This window comes from Prinia subflava, chromosome 15, assembly GCF_021018805.1.
Source record: "Prinia subflava isolate CZ2003 ecotype Zambia chromosome 15, Cam_Psub_1.2, whole genome shotgun sequence".
NCBI lineage: Eukaryota > Metazoa > Chordata > Aves > Passeriformes > Cisticolidae > Prinia > Prinia subflava.
In genome coordinates, this window is record NC_086261.1 from 14,700,337 (window position 1) to 14,716,981 (window position 16,645).

A 16,645-nucleotide genomic window follows, 5' to 3' on the forward strand; every position below is an offset into this window, starting at 1 on the left:
TTTTCCAGCTTACCTGAATGTTGCGTGTGTGTTCCTGCTGCTTCTTGAAAGGCAGCTCCATTTTATTTTCAGTCAGTTGATCTAGAAACTTCATTGTCACTGTAGCTTTAAGGACTCTTAATATTGGTGAAGTATCTGTTGGATGGAAGTTTATCCCTTTCCCTGAAAGATTTTGTTTCAGTGTCAAGAACCTAATGGAAATAATCATTAAGGGAAAGAGAAAGTGGAGAAAAAAAAGACCTAAAAAAGAGACTAAAACATACAAGATGTCCAAGTGAGGTGTAGTAGCTGGGAAACTGTACAATAGAATAGGGAGACACCTGTTTTGGTTTGGGCTTTTTTGCTCTATTTAAAGTCTCTCTGCTGTAACAAACAAGTGTACAAATGCTTCAGGTATAATTGAATTTACTGTGACAGTATGAGAAGCCTGAGGCTTTAAAAGGTGTAAGTAGCTTACACGTTACATAAAGATAGTCAGCAGGGTTGGTACCTTGGTCTTGTGATGAAAGTGTCAGTGCAGTTCCACTTCTGTGGTGTTCTGGCCCTGGGTTGGAGCCGTGTCCTCCAGGAATTCAGGTTATTGTGAATGTGTTTGTGACTGCAGTGAGCACCTCAGCTTCCCTGCTGCTAACACAGAACAGAACACCTGTACTCTTGGGAGGAAGATCAAAGATAATGACTTGAACATGCTCTCTGATTTTACAGTATTTTGATCTTGCTGTTAACTGAGCCTTTTGCTCTTCTAGCTTGCTACAAAAGCCAGAGTGGCTGTTTACTTGTATGTGCTGCAAGTGATGAGTCCTGCCTCAGGAGCTGTACCCAAAGCATTCACAGTACTTAGTGCTGCTGTGAAAGGTGCCTTGAGCTTAGAGCTGCTATGTGCTCTCTGGGACAGCACAAATAGGCCTTGTAGTCACTGTACACACATTTAGAGCAAATGTTACAAGAGAGGCTGGGAGAATTAAGATCAGCGCTCTGGAGGGCTCTAGAAAAAGCGGTGCACACTTGATCAGGTGTGATTCAGCTGCTAAACATGCCAAAATATGTCAGGAGACCAGTTATTCAACTGACATTTCTGAGCTTATTCCTACAGTAAGATTTGCAGAAGTAGGGTAAACCTTGTGCACGCCTAACTCTGCAGTACACAAAATGGGATTTATATAAGTGTCCCAGTGTAGTCATGTCTGTATGTCTGTATTAGGTAGCTTCAAGACTTAGGGGTTTTACCTCTCATCTATTAAGTTTGGTTAGAGCAGTGTTCCTCCTTCAGCAGCTTCCTCTTGTTGTTCAGCTTGTCCAGCTCAAGATAGCTGCTCCCCAGAATTCCGTGTGTGCACAGCCAGACACCGGCTGTGATCCTGGAATGTGCCACATGGTTTGTCTCCCACTGCTGACTACGCACATTTAGGGCACTGGGTCTTGCTGAGCTTTACAAGGGAAGGAGTGAGCCAGGTTAGGCTTCCATCTCCCACAGATGAAGAGTAGGATGATCTGGACACAGCAATGTTGGTTCCTAACGTGTCTCTGTTCTCCACAGGCTGGTACACTCCTCCAAAAGAAGATGGCTAATGCTGAGGACTGGTGTATACCTGGACCAATGTCAACAAAACAAGCTCTTTTTTATGTTTTCCAACACACAGACTCAAGCTATGAGAGCCCCTATAACAGCTGTACTGAGGACTTTAGCTCTTAGATAAGTTAGTGGGTAATCTGTCAACTGACACATACAGTATAAGTTACAGCCTTACCATTCCGCTCTTCTTAGGCATCTGGACTGAGCAGTTTGGGCCTTTACCATATTTGTTCTTATGGATTAAGCAGATTTGGGCCATGCCCTCCCTTCTCCCTTTTTTATTTGAAAGCATAAGCTCTCCCTGCAGCAGGCTATCGACTTACTAAAGATTATACAATAGAAGTGAGTTGTTCACACACTTCTGTGTATTTCTTACTTATTGCAAAATGCAGACTGCAGAGACTTGCATTGTATTGTTTCATTTAAAGCCAAGAAGTTTAATACATTGTTTAATACTGTTTTAGGAAATGTCAGGTCTTGCAAATCACAGTAGTTTTTCTGGTCTAAAATGACAGCGTTTGTAGTATTTTCCAAATTAATGATATAGGAAAAATACATGTATGTTAAGTCATTAAACATTTTTCATGGCTGTATGAGAATATGAACTGTTTATTGGAAAAGATGCTCTTTGTTTAGATTATCTTTGTTTGGTTTTTTTCTTTGTTTTGGTTTTTTGTTTTTATGCAGAGCAAGGCTGTGCCAATAAAACCTTGTAACTAGTCACTTCCACTGGGGCATCAGAACTTGTTGGGCTGTTCCTGCTACTTGTTGGCTCAACCTCCTTAACAAGAAGAGCCACAGTATGAAGCTTGAAGATATTTAAAATACTAAAAACCTTTTTAGGTGTTCCATTTTATTAACGGGTTGTTGCAATCATTTCTAAACTAATGAACTTATAAAGTGATTGGCACAAATTGAGATGAAAGTCCTTGAATGAAAAATTTTTATATAAAAGCTACAGTAAAGTACAAAAACATGTCATCCAATTCTGAAGAGTAAGAAATGCTGCCATAGTCATGACGGTGGTTTTGTTACTGAAAGACTAATGGGAACTGTTCTTTCTTTATTAGGAGATGAATCTGGGTCTGTGTACTTACACAATTTCATTGCCTTACCAGAATCGACTCTATTTTGGTTGTAGTACTAGTCCTTAGGCCTGTGCACCCTCGGGGCGGAGCGAAGGGTGTGTTCCACGGATTAAGCACTTTCAGAAGTGCAGAAGCATGTTTTTATGTTGTTTTTTTAGTTGACTATCGAACTTGTGCTCTTTTCTCTATCAGGCGCCCGCGGGTCCTTGTGCATTTGCTTCTAGATCCAGTTTTTAGCTCGAAAGAAGCGATGGGCGCTGTTAGCCCCGCTCCCGGGCTGTGTTCGCCGGTGCGGCGGGGAGCGCCGGGGCTGTGCTGCTGCCCGGGCCCGGCGGGGCTGGGGGCGGCCCCCGCCTCCGCCCTGCGGCGCATGCTTCGGTTTGGGTTCCGTTTCTTCTGGCAGAGTTCCTTGGCAATGTACAGTAATTTGTAAACTTGCATCAAGTTTATGAATAAAAAGCATTTTACGAAGCGCTGTGTCCGTGCTGGGGCCCGGGTCGCGAGGAAGGGGGGGGGTGAGAGCGGGGGGGTCCTCCCCGCCGCTAGGTGGCGCTAGTGTGGTGGGTGTGCCCGTGCGCGTTTACCGGAAGTTCCCTCAGGCGCGGCGGCGCGCGGGTGACGCAGGGCGCCGGGGCCGGGGAGGCGGCCGGGCCATGGAATCCGCGGCCAAGGGGGGCTACGTCCTCGCCAACTTGGCCGAGGTGGTGGAGCGCGTCCTTGGCTTCCTGCCCACAAAGGCGCTGCTGCGCGCCGCCTGGTAAGGGCCGGGGCCGTGGGGTGGGCGGCGGCCGGCTGCGGTTCGCGGGGGCGGTGCGGCCGACGTGTCCGTGTTGCGTTGCAGCGTGTGCCGGCTATGGAGGGAGTGCGCCCGGCGGACGCTGCGGACGCGGCAGCGAATCGCGTGGGTGTCGGCGCTGGAGCCGGGCCCCGCCGAGAACCACGCGCTGGTGCGCGCGCTGGCCCGCGAGCTCGAGGTGAGGGGGCGCGTGAGGGGCGCGGGCCCCGCCCCGCCGTGTGGGCGCTTCAAGCGCCCGCGAAAGGGACGAGTTCGGAGGGCAGGGGGTTGGACCGTCCAAGTGTTGCGTGTTAATACACCGAGCCAAACGCCGAGGATTTGCAGTTCAGGGCACATCTGTTCATCGCGGCAATCTTGTTAAGTGGTAAACCCTCATAGGCTGGGAGACACGGAGTAAACACTGCAGGACTTCTCTGTCTGGCAGAATATTTTTCCGGTATTAAGCTGGTCCTGGCTCTTCACTACACAAAGATTCATGTCAGAGTTTTTAACAGTAAACATGCCTCAGTAGATCAGCGTTAAACCAACCGGGACAAGAAGGGCCGGAAGGGCCTCCACACTGTTTCCCAGCATCAGCAGTGATGAACAGCAGAAGCCGCCAGCCGTGAATGCAAAGAGTTTAGATAGTGCTAAAAGAAGGAGCAGAGTCATGGGCCCAGTCTGCAGAGCTGTTCTTGCTTGTGTGAGGTTTGGGTCAGCTTCCTTCCTGTGCTACCAATTCACTAGCTAAGTCTGGCACTTCTGAGGCTAATGAGAGATTGTCTGTCGGCTGACAGGAGGCAGGTGAGGGAGGAGGGGACCAGCATGGGCCGGTGGTGGAGCAGGAGCCGTTCCTCCTCGGTCTCTGCCCCCTGCACTCTGTCCTGTCTCGGGTACTCCTCTGCCTGTGTCTTTGCAGAAGGTGCATGTGCTGCCACAGACCGTGCTCTACATCGCTGATGCGGAGACGTTCAGCGGGCACGAGGAGGGGCACGAACAAAAGAAAGGTAAAGCCTGGACCTAATTCACTCCCACTTCAAGATACACTGGGGTGTAAGTCGATCATAGTCAGCTGAATGGGAATTCTCTGAGTTTCGGTTTCAGTTTTGCGGAACCCATGACCGCATAGTATTGCATTTGTGGCACAAAGCAGCTCACAGATCTGTGTTAATGTGCAGAGACCACTTCCTTTCCCTTCTGTGGAGGGCGCTGAGAGTGTGTGCTTGCCTCTCAGGGAGCAGCACAGACCGGCATGCTGTTACCAGGGCGGCCACTGATGGGCAGCATTGGTTAAACAGGACAGAGCGGGCTGTGGGATTTTCTCAGAAAACACTTCTACTGCTGTGTGATGGTTTTTTTGGTCTCTTCTTATTTTAACAGCCAGAAAAAGAAACAGTAAAGAAACAGCACTGGCACTTGAAAAGTTGTTGCCAAAGCGATGTCAGATTCTCGGACTGGTCACCCCAGGAATTGTAGGTAAGAGCAAAATGTGTGAGTTTGTGAGAGGTCAGCTTGAAGGTGTCATCTCCCACCTTGTTCAGCACTGGCTTCAGTTTTAAGGAGTTCACAGTGCCACTGCTAAGGGACGTGGAGCTTACGTCATGTATTGCAGTTATAATTAAAAGAGTTGATTTAATTGGGCAGGCAGCTTTCCCTGGCACCTTGATATACTTATTGAATGTTGCTTGGATTTATGTATACATTTCAGTCATATTGTGACTAACTGTACAGGGCATCCTGGTCTATGTCTGTTTGCAGTGGTTTAGCAGGAGGCATATGCAGCAGCTGGAAAATTCACAACCTCCCATGGCAGGCTTTTTCTCATGATTCACTTTTATTATTAGAAAGTTGGTTTGTTGTAGTTTCTAACCCTAAATTCACTTCCCACATCATAACTACAGTATTTGATTGTTTTCATTATCATATTTTAATAATACACTCACAATTTTTTGTGTCAGTTTACTTTATACTGTCATCATGTGCTTATAGGACACCTTAAAAACCTGGGTATGTCTGTGTGTCTGCAGAAATTTGCAGGAAGGCTTGTATTGCCCCATTCTTGTTTTCCTAGTGTTTTATATTTGGTGTGCCTGGGGGAATACGTGTAAATATATCCATGTCTCTGTCAAAACTGACTTAAGTGTGATCGATAGCCATAGGACCTACACATTTCATCTTTCTAAAACATTAACAATAAAATCAGACCAGTTTCCAGTTAGATAAGTTGTTACAGAAACAGATTGTCGTGTTTTATATCACCTGAGCTGTTCAACCTCTTCCTGCCCACGTTACAGTGTAAAAGAAAGCATTAGAATCTCTGAACACGAGGTGCTTGTTTTTGTCTCTGCAGTTACCCCGATGGGTTCAAGCAGCAATCAGCCTCAAGAAATTGAAGAGGGCGAAGCTGGGTTTGCGCTGTTGTTTCCCAAAATTGATGGGGTGAAAATTCATACCTTCCATTTTTCTAAAGACGTGAAAAACAGGGTCTTTGATGAAAGTAAATTTGCTGAAGCAGGTATGTAATTTTTCTCTCCTTTACATGGGCTTTTGTGAGGTGCAGCTCTCTGAGGTGCCAGTCTGGAGTTCTGCATAGAAGTAGCAGCTTCTGTACTGGCTCCAGGAGCCTTTGTGGGGCCCCAGCTGGTGCCTGTGCATCTCTGTTCCTCCCAGTCTCTGGAGTACTAAGGATAAGATATCCTGAGTATCGGTTTCCAGTTACCTCAGTTACGTTTCAAGCGGAGCTGTTCAGAGAGAGGTGTGATGTATTATTTGAGGAGAAACTAGGATGGTTGTACTTCAGAGTTCAGGATTTAAAAATAAGGGGATCAGTGTTGGCTCTTGTTTCTAGGTCTGAAGAATAACCCAGATCTCCGTGTTGTTCTTCTGTTTGGCTACAACTCCTGGAAGACTGGAGCTACTCGATTTCTTCATCAAATAGTCAATCCATTGAATGAGAAAAGTATCATCCTGGCTGGGGGACAAGTGGAGAGCTTTACATCACTGACCTCTGAGAAGTAGGTATTGTTTTTAAGGTAAAAGGTGAAAAAGACTTGAAAGGAGAGAAACATTGCACATCCATAGCCTTCTAGTTAAATTGAAAGTCCCCTTTACCAGTAATAAAATAACAATTTCTTAAAGGGAAAAATGTCCCAACTGCTACACTGTGATATAGCCAGAAAAGCTGGAAGCTTTGTATGGCTGTGTTACTGTTTGGATTCTGGAAACCCAGCTAGGAGAAACGCAGTGAGAAGGAGATTTCCAGCTTCAGATACCTTTGTGTGTTTATTGCAGTCAGCATTTCATCTCTGGAGTGCAGGTAGATGAGTGCCCGTTGTGACGGAGGCCAGGATGTGAACGTGGTTTGCAAATCCTCCTCGGTTTGGCCACAGCACGGAGCAGCAGCAGCTGTGGGCAGGGCAGGGCCGTGCCTCAGGAGCTCACCTGACCCACCACGGCTGCTGGAGGCCGTGGCGCTCCATCCTGTGGGGCACAGTGCAGCCATGCCCACGGGCTCCTCTCATGCCCTGGGGCTCTGGAGCCCACACTAACATCAATGTTTTCCTTGCACCTGATTTTGCCAGCTGCACCATTGCCGCAGATAAGAGAGCTGACCTTAAATAAAGTCACTGCAGATAAAGGTTAAGTATGTAACTACTTAACCCCGTGTGTCCTGGCCAACCAATTTAAAGCAACATGAATCCAAAACCTTGACTGTCTGCCGCTCTGCTTCGATGTATAAATCTTCAGTGCCATTGCTTGTCCTAAGTTTAACTGATGGTTTAGTTGGAACTGAGAGCTGTAACATACACAAACTGCTGAATCTGGCATGAGTGAAACAAGTTTATGCTTAATACCTAGTAATGGATGTGGAACATTTTCCTTGTTAAAGAGTGCTATGCAAAAACACTGCTAAAATATGAAGTCTTTGGTTTGCTTTTTAACTCTGGATGGTTTCAGAATCACTGCAATGCTGGCTGCTTGGAACCTGCGTCTGCCACAGCAGCAGTTTAGTCAGGTGAGAAGTGTTCTCCCCAAAAGGTTCTCTGACTCGGTGCCTTTGCCTTGCAGTAACCACGCCCAGCCCGGTGACGCCTGCGGTGTGGTTGGGTTGGCTTTCAGCGGTCCCCAGATCCAGAGTGCCACTGTCCTGCTAGACCAGGATGTGGCTGATGAGAGGACAGCAGAAGCGGCCATGCAGCGTCTCAAGGCAGCAAACATCCCCGAGCACAACACCATTGGCTTCATGTTTGCCTGTGTTGGCAGAGGATATCGGCATTACAAAACCAAAAGGAATATGGAAGCAGATGCATTTAGGAAGTTTTTTCCAAATGTACCCCTCTTTGGCTTTTTTGGACATGGGGAAATAGGATGTGATCGAATAGTTACTGGGAATTTGGTATTAAGAGAATGTAATGACATTAAGGATGACCTGCTTCATGGTTATACTACTGTTATGACTCTTATTCACCTTGGTTCAACTAAAGCAAACCAAGCATAAGTAAGGCTTAATGCTTCAGTGAGCTGTTTGTTTCCTTTCAGAGAGCTGAGAAGCCTGTAAGAGTGGACATCTTGCAGTCAAAGCCCCTTCCAAAACGTAAACATCATTTTGGTAATACTGTCGACTCTCGTAGTTGCAATAGTTTACTGTAATATCTGTGAGAGCACCTTGCATTTTGTGTAATCCTCTGTACACATCAGAATTGCAGGAATTTATATTTGATGGAATTCTGCAATTGAAGAAAGCCTCTTTCTTCCAAAATGAAAATGGTTTGTACAAATCATAGAATATGCTGAATTGGAAGGGACCCATCAGGATCACTGAGTCCAACTCTTGGCCCTGAACAGGACACCCCAAGAATCACACCAAGTGCCTGAGAGTGTTGTCCAAACTCTTCTTGAGCTCAGGCAGGACTTGGTGCTCTGATCACTTCCCTGGGAAGCCTGTTCCAGTGCCCAGCCACTCTGGGTGAAAAACCTTTTCCTGATATCCAACCTAAACCTCCCTGACTCAGCTTCATGCATGAGAGTGAAGAGATGTTGAAGACCAGCAATGAGGTCTCCCCTCAGTCTCCTCCAGGCTGAGCAAACCAAGTGTCCTCAGCCACACCTTTCACTTCCTCATGGCATTCCTCTGGACCCCCTCTACACTTGATGTCTTTTTTATGCTGAGGTGCCCCAAACTGCCTCCAGGACTGGGGACTGCCCCAGTGCAGAGCAGAGCAGGACTGTCCCCTCCCTGCCTGCCTGGGGGTGCTGGGCCTGATGCCCCCAGGACATGACGGGCCCTGCTGGGTGCCAGGGCACAGCTGGCTCATACCCAACCCACCACTGACCCCAGCTCCCTTCCCACAGCTGCTCCCCACCTCCTCTCCCCAGCCCCACACACAGCCAGGGCTGCCCCGTCCCAGGCGCAGAGTCCAGCACTTGTCATTGTTACATTTCATGTGGTTGGTGATTGCCTGTCTCTCTGTCAAGGTCTCTTTAGGGCCTCTGTCCTTGAGGGAGTTGATAGCTCCTTCCAGTTTAGTGTCAATGGCAAACCCAAACCCAAATGTAGAAAACAGTACTTTGATATGCTCTATTTGTGTATGTAAAGCAGTTTAGGAAAACTACTGATGCATTAAATCTGCTATTTCCTGGATTTTATTTCTGGCGAGATGCTGAACTTTCCCAGAGTCCTATTTACAAAACTGAACCGTTTTACTCAATAAAATCAATGAAAATCTTTAGAGAAAAGTAACAAAATACTTGTTAAATAAAGATAGAAGTATGTCAAAGTACCTTGCCTTCTCTTCTTAGAGAAAAAGCTCTGATTTAAGGATGTTGTCTGGCTAAAAGTTCAGCTGGGCTCACCGCCTTGAACTGAATTTCAATTGCTTAATTGTGTTGCTCAGAATATAGTGGTTGCCTCTTCTGTAGCATGATTACAATCTTAAATCCAGAGTGCTTAGAAATAGGTCTCTCTATCTTTAGGTTTCTTTATGAAGTTTTTGCTTTTAAATTTGGAATTGTGGGACACACAAGACCTGGCTATATGATATACAGAGAGGCTTAAAGTAAGACTTGGGCTTCTGCATGTTTTTCCTATGCTTTTCCATCAGTCACATGTTTAGATTGCTGCTGCAGCTGGCATGCAGTATTAAGTAAGTTCAGCATAGTTTCAGTATAGCTAATAATATATTTGCTGCTTTTTAAATTCTTTCCTCCCTTTTATTTTCACTTAGTAAAGACAAGAACAGAATGACAAGAAAGTAAGATGAATTTTGCACCATATCACCAGATTTCTAAATGCAAAATCAGGCAGCTGGCCCATTTTCAGTGTAGTAAACAGAAAACACTTACTTGTATGTTGTACAACAAAGTAACACTTTTGCTTTAAATGTACCAAGGAAGACTTCAGTTGGCAACTTTATGCCCATGCGTAGTTAAAACTGTCCCTGAACTGGGCCTAACAAGCTCTAGTGGGGGTGTGTCTGTCCTGAGCATTAACTGTTGGTGACAGCGGGTGCTGAGCACCAGCAGCACCTCCCCATGGCTGTATTGATGATGGGGTTTTTTAATTAGAAGATAGGATGAGCTGTGAACTCCCAGTGGCCATCTGTGCATGGGAGATTAGTAAGTGTGGGTGTGACTTGGATAATGTTCGGTTATTTCATTTAGAGGGAAAGGTATCTGGAAGTGGAGTATGGTTGGATTTTCAGAGAAGCCCCTTGGTGGGAGGTGACTGTTATTTTAGCATAACCAGAATGTCACATTTGGCCCATTGTGTCTGCATAACCTTCATATTTAGCAGGACAGAGAGGAGATGTTTCATTTCTGTAATGCAGATAGGATTCCTGGTGCTGTCAGCCATGCTGACCAGCCTAGGAGGGTGAACTGGTTGCTGTGTTGGAGCAGCTGGAGTGACCATCCCTGTGTTGTCAGTAACAGTGCAGACTTGGCCAGAAGGTCAGAGAAGTTGGTGGTGAGCTCAGACAATGGCACAGCCAGGACTGCCAGGGTGGTCTGCAGGGGACAGGCAGCAGGTCCTGTAGCTGAGGAAGCTTCAGAGGGGAACATAGCACAGAAAAGGGGGTGGGGGGGTCTGCATCAGAATCCAGGAATCCTCTCCAGCATCAAGAAATGTGGGGATGAGCCCAAAATACCCTAGAGGCATAGGCACGGCTGGAACTGCTGCTCTGCCTGTCCCAGACCACATCACACCTTCCACGTGACAGGGAAGTGCTGCAAGTGATAAAATTGCAACATCTGTGATTAAAGTGTTTTGCTATCCAAAGTCATTTTGCCTCCATGCTGTTACTTGCTCTTCAACCCCAACAACTCCTGAGAGAACCTCAAATATATTTGCTTACAAGGTGCATGTACCAAAAGGCAGAGAGAATTGATAGAAAGTTTTGCAGTGCCAAAATTTATACTACTGTCACTCAAAAGAAGCAAGCACAAGGTTTTAAAGTGGGGAAAGTTACTTAAGTGAGTATTCAGCGATTGAGACAAATGTGAATAGCAGGACTGCTCTAAAGATACTGAAAAATAAGGTTTATCTGCAGTTACAGTGCTGACAGGAACATGTTTCCAGCAAGAGAGCAGAGTCCCTAAGTGACCACAACTGGATTTTGGTTTTGTTACGAAGAAAGTAAAACTTGCGAAGTCACAAGACCTGCAGGGAGGAGTGACAGTTCTGCTGACAAATGGTAAAAACCTGATTTTTTCCAGAGTTTTGAATATGAATGTTCTGCTGCACATTTGTTGATGCATCATTCAATTAGTTGATCTGTAGGTTTCAAAAAATAATAGGCAAGCAGTATAATATGTAACCTTGTACTCACACAACCAAAGTAGCAACTACCAAACATAAAGCTATTACTGCACTTTTATTTTAAAGTTCCAAAGATCTCCTCATTATAGGATGCTTCTGTAACATGCAGTTGCAATAAAGCGAGAATAAATTGATAAAGTGGAGCAAAACTTTTAAGAATAGTTACATATGGTTCTGATGTATTTCTAGTTAAAATTTTACCTCACAACTCAGTGTCATTACCCCCCTCTTAGTTTCGTTTCTTTTTTTTTTTTTTCTTTTCCTAAAAATGGAGAACATCTTTCTACTAGAGGTAACTCTGTGGTGAGGGTTCTTAGCTTTCATATCAGAAATTGGAATTAAGTTTTCTGGTGTTTGGCCCCATGAGAGAACAAACATAAACCATTTGTCAGATACCTGCTTCTGTTTTACTCAACTTTCTCAACTCAGAAAAATATTTGAGCTATAGAAGTTTGCATAGTTAGAAGTTACAAAGATTTTAAGTATACAGTTAAATGGTCTTTTATAGGATCTCTTATAGCCTCTGAGCATTCTGCAAATATTAAGAAAGTAATGATTTCCTCCACTGTTTGGTTATTTTTCATGATTATGTGATGGAGATTTTTTGTTTTTACTGTATGAATCTCTGGTGGATCTCTAAAATCCATTTAATCTTAATACAGCAGTTGCATGTTCTGCACAGGTAACACAGTTGTTTGAGTCTGTCATTTGCCATTTTCCCTGTTGCTAAGCCCATTGCTCAGCAGACACGAGCTCCAGGAGAGGCTGTTTAAGAGGACTCCACAGGAGCTTTGAGCAGGTTCTGATCTGCAGGCTCCAGGGGGTGCAGCAGGTAAACCAAGCTCACTGCTGCTGCTGGTGTGCATTAGTCCTGTACTACTGCTTTAGGTCAAACAAATACAAGTTTAAACATTATAGGGCCTTTTAATTTATTGTTTTGTGCCTGCCAGCACTTCAGGACACTGTGGGATATTATTCTAAAGAGAACATACAGCTACAGTGAGAAATTGGAAACTCAAAGGAAATGCCTAAGAGGGGTTTGGATTATTTGGAAGTGATGTCACCTGGATACTTATATTAGAATTATCAGCAGAGAAATAGCTAATTAGATTTTTTTTCCAAGTACTTTGATAATTTAGGAGAAAAAAATTTATTCCCAAATCATTGGGATTTGTGCTTCTAAATGCTTTTAAAGTACAATGTATAAATTGTCATCGTTACATTTCCCAGGTATATCTTCCCTGAGATTAACAGGTAGCACAAAATTCTGAAGATAAATTTTTCAGAGGTTCACATCACTGAGTCAGTGGCAGGTCATGTCACCTTTCCATGATAAATTTTCACAGCTATGAGAGTTAGAAACGGCTTTTGTTGAAATAAACTCAGCTGAGTTGTCAGTGACGACAACAGTGATGGCAATAATCCTCTCAAAAGAGGAACTCTCGTAGAATCTTCAGAACCAGTGAAAATATCTGAATGGTTGACACAGCAGCAAATTCTGTGATGGCAAATGTACAACATAGATTCAAGTGACCCAGCCCTCTCAGAAAATGCCCCCAGTGGAAGCTCACCCAGATTTTTACAGCCCACTGTTTGCCTGCGCTAAAGTTGTAGATGAAATAGCATTATTTGCATTGAGAGGATAATTTGAAAACAGTCTCTGTTAATCTGCACTGAAAAAAGTTTTCAAATGCTACAGAAACGGACACAGAGATGCACTGAAAAGTGTTAAAAATTGGTTGTAGCTTTAATTTGGGGGATGAAAAGAGCAGTATGTTCTTGTTATTTCAGGTTCTGCTGTAGGTTCTGTTCACATGCCCTTATCTAGCTCTGGAAATGGTTCCTGCTAAAGGCTTAGTGGAGTATCAGTGTCACAGATGGAACTGAGCTGCAGCCTGACCGTGGGTGTTTACAGGGTTTGTACTGCCTGCTCTGCTATCACAAAAGGTGATACATACACTTCCTTACATACACATTATGTTGGACAGGCTACAGTCACAGGAGAGCAAGAGCAGGCTTGGATAGGTGTAAGCAGATATATAAATACACAGAATAATGACCTGTTCTGCTGTGAGAAGTTCTATCCTGCATTTCTTCTTGACTTTCCGTTTTCAAATAACTGAGTTACACAATCAGAGCCTCTCTACAGCTCTTCAAAAATTCAGGGCCAGAAGGAAAATGTTTTAGTGCAGTAAATTTTAAAGGAGTTGCACAACATTGAAGTTATCTTTAAAATGGGAAGTGCTATCAAATGGACTTCTGTTGGTTTTTCTGCTTAATATTTAACATTATAAATCAAAAGACTATGCAGCACAGAGAAATCCTCATTTTCTTTGAAAAGCCATTTGACTTTCTTCCTTAACTGTAACTTTAACTGTACTTTGCTCCAGTGTTTGTTTGGGCTGCTCATGAAAAACAATTCTATATTGAGTAACATAAGCAACCTCTTACTTACAGGCCTATAAAGAGATTTCTTGCTAATGGCTGTCAGTTCTGCACGTGATCAAAAGGTTTTTGCAATACATTACGAAGAGGCTTTTACTACAAGATTCTAGCAGGATAACATGATCCCCAGGTATAAAAGAATTTTTGCTATAATGCTCTAATAGATTGTTGTGTAATCATAGTAATGGATTTCTTAGGAAATGAGTCTCTTCCAGTTTCTTCCCTACATACCTTCCAGCTGGTAGAGAGATAATTTCAAAGACATGAGATCTCTTTCATGAAAATGGGAGTCAGACAGGAGAGAGTCAAAGACAGGAGAGAGCCCTTATTACTCACCCTTTCATAAACATCATCATAATTTTTAAGACTCCAGTGATTCCAGCCACAAGATCTGATCCACTGGAACTGGAGTTTCCTTAACTTAATTGCTCGCAGGACTATTTCATTAATTTTGTAAGCAATCATTGTTAAAGAGTGTTGCACTATTTCATTAAATTATATATAATGTTGGTTACCCTGTACTTTCTGTGGCATTTGACCACCTTAAAATGAATTTGTAGCCTGATGTCATTTTGATTTCATCATAGTCACAAAGTCTGTGAACTGAAATAATTTAGAAGCTGAAATGTTCTCAGATGCAATGTGTTTGAGGCAGGCTGAATTGATAAGAGCATTTCCTTCACACAAAACAGTGTTCCATAAATCAGCCTGTTCACATTTAAACATGGACTCAGTTTATTCAGCCTCGCTTTTTGTACAAGTTGTTTCCCAAACAATGCAAACAAGCTCAGTAACAATGAATAATTATTCCATGTCTCTCTAGAAAGCTGAGAGGATCCTAAGAGCTTCTACAGAATAACTTCAGTCCATTTATTTCTTATATCTTCTATTAGTATATCCTCCCTGAATTGCCACTTCAGATGACCACAAGGCTTTTCCTTCTTCAGTGGAGACAATAAACCAAACTGTGAGCCTGATGGTCTCATGATCAATAACACAGCAAAGTGATCTGCCAGCTCTCATCTCTGGCTCATTTTCACCAAGGCTGTGCAGAGTACTCCAGGTAACACTGATTCTGATGTAGCTGTCAGTACTGCTACACATCTGAACTCTGGAAAACACTGGCCTGTCTCTATGTGATGAAAAATAACTTTTATCCTTCCTAGTCTTTAAAATAATATTATCAGCTTCCTGCAGCTTATCTGCTAAAGATTTGAGGTCCAGAAAATAACATGTAAGATTGGTTAATTTGGGGAGAAAGTTACCTACTGGTGCTTTATATAACTTAGTCTCTGGATCAGCTCCTCTACCTGATTTGGTGTCCCCAGATTCTCCTTCCACATGCTGAGCACTAACTTGCACTCTGACCTCTCTGACAGGAGTTTTCAGAAGGTAATGAATTATTCTGGTTTGCATTCTAGTAGCCTGTGTAATGTGATTTCCCTTTGACTTCTCACCTTATGCACTCCACCCACATGCCTTTTCTTCCCTGTCCCTCTGTGCTTTTGTCTGCACTGATACAAAGTACACACTGCTTTTTCTGACACTAGAGCGTGGACTAGACATCCTGGAAATAGGAGCTTATTCAGCATTTTCTCTGCACCTGTGTTTTTATACATCTTCAGATTGTTTCTTTCGGAGACAAGAAATCTCTGTTCTGAATTTTCTCTCCTTTCAATCATGAATTTTCGCAGCTAATTTTCCCTTCAAAACAACCTTATAAATCCCATATAATGACCTGCTTGCTAATGTGCCATCATGGAAACACATCTGATTTTTTGCTGGTTTCAGCCTCCAGTGCAAGAAATAAGTTGAAATTAAAATTGTTCACATTTTCTATGCCTCTGACTAACCAGACATTATCTTTGTGTTGTGAAGGAAAAAAAAAAAAAAAGACATGGACTATGGCAGGTGGCCTCTCTCTGTCTAAGACAATCCTGTGAGCGACCAAAGTGTGGTATATATTAGTGTGATCAACAGATGCTTATGTGAATAAAGAAATAAATCTTTGGAGAGGGTAACATTTTTTCAGCAAAGACACCTGTCTGGATAATATTTTGTGTCAGAAATAGACCTGACGAACAAAATTCCTGATTTCTGCTATCTGAAATATCAACTGAACATTCAAGATAAGGTTTGAATTTCCCTCAGTAGTGATATTTTCAGAAGCAAGCCAGAAAAAATTAAAAACCATCAAAGAGTATTAGAGTATTGCTGAGTATTAGAAGTACTAAACTTTTTTAACCATTATCAATCTCTTTTCTTAATATTTCCCTTTAATTTGAATTAAAATCGTGTGCCAAGACGCTGAACAATAAACTACCAATGGTACCTCATGCTGATGTTGTGTTACAATTTTAAAAAAACCAAATGCAAGTATGAGCTGGGAGAAAGGTAGAGGTGTTTCCCCTGTGTCTGGTAAGGGTATCTGATACAAGCCAAATTCTGGACATTCTGGACATTCTGGATATCACAAATATCAATTTTGAAATTATTGAATCAAGACAGGCTTCAGCTCCTCTGGGAAAATCTTGGGAAAAATTAAAAACCCCTACCAAAAATTCGTAGTATCACCTCACACTAAAATCCTGTGAATTTTTTAAAAAATTGTATTTTATTTATTTTCCATGTAATAAAACCCCAAATTATCTCAAGCATCTACCTATGCATTATTGAAAACCATAAAAAATCTCACAGAATTCAAACATAAATGATAGTGATTTCTGTATAATTGGTACAGCTTTAGAAGTACATAGAAACTCCACTAAGGGCACTGTTTAAGTCTTAGCTGTAGTCTTCTCCAACATGTCAGCCTCCTGTTTCAGTCAGCTTTCTTCTCTCTTGCTTACCATGTCAACCTCTTAGATTCTTAGGGTTGCTCTGCATGTTGTTTCCCCACCATTCTTCCACTCTAATGCTTTAGGCTGTTGTTATTTCTGAAAAATGAA

At 43.2% G+C, this 16,645-nt stretch overlaps 3 protein-coding genes across 7 annotated transcripts in view; 2 read left to right on the forward strand and 1 right to left on the reverse strand.

Annotated features, from left to right (window-relative positions):
* UBE2Q2 (ubiquitin conjugating enzyme E2 Q2) overlaps positions 1-3,132 on the forward strand; it is a 46,044-nt gene extending 42,912 nt beyond the window's left edge. For both annotated transcript variants that reach the window (XM_063412467.1, XM_063412468.1), the window contains one exon: positions 1,538-3,132. In XM_063412467.1, coding sequence (XP_063268537.1) covers positions 1,538-1,569 — 32 coding nt within the window. In that variant the 3' untranslated portion in view covers positions 1,570-3,132. The remainder of the gene's footprint in view (positions 1-1,537) is intronic.
* Positions 3,133-3,247: 115 nt separating this feature from the next.
* On the forward strand, positions 3,248-9,216 carry FBXO22 (F-box protein 22). The gene is made up of 7 exons (XM_063412469.1): positions 3,248-3,418; positions 3,503-3,635; positions 4,356-4,443; positions 4,817-4,912; positions 5,787-5,951; positions 6,285-6,450; positions 7,505-9,216. The coding sequence occupies exons 1-7, from the start codon at positions 3,315-3,317 to the stop codon at positions 7,932-7,934; spliced, it is 1,182 nt and encodes a 393-aa protein (XP_063268539.1). The 5' UTR covers positions 3,248-3,314; the 3' UTR covers positions 7,935-9,216.
* Positions 9,217-13,217: 4,001 nt separating this feature from the next.
* Positions 13,218-16,645, reverse strand: part of NRG4 (neuregulin 4) — a 49,674-nt gene continuing 46,246 nt past the window's right edge. For all 4 annotated transcript variants that reach the window (XM_063412477.1, XM_063412479.1, XM_063412476.1 and 1 more), the window contains one exon: positions 13,218-16,633. In XM_063412477.1, the coding sequence (XP_063268547.1) occupies positions 16,617-16,633 (17 nt within the window). In that variant the 3' untranslated portion in view covers positions 13,218-16,616. The remainder of the gene's footprint in view (positions 16,634-16,645) is intronic.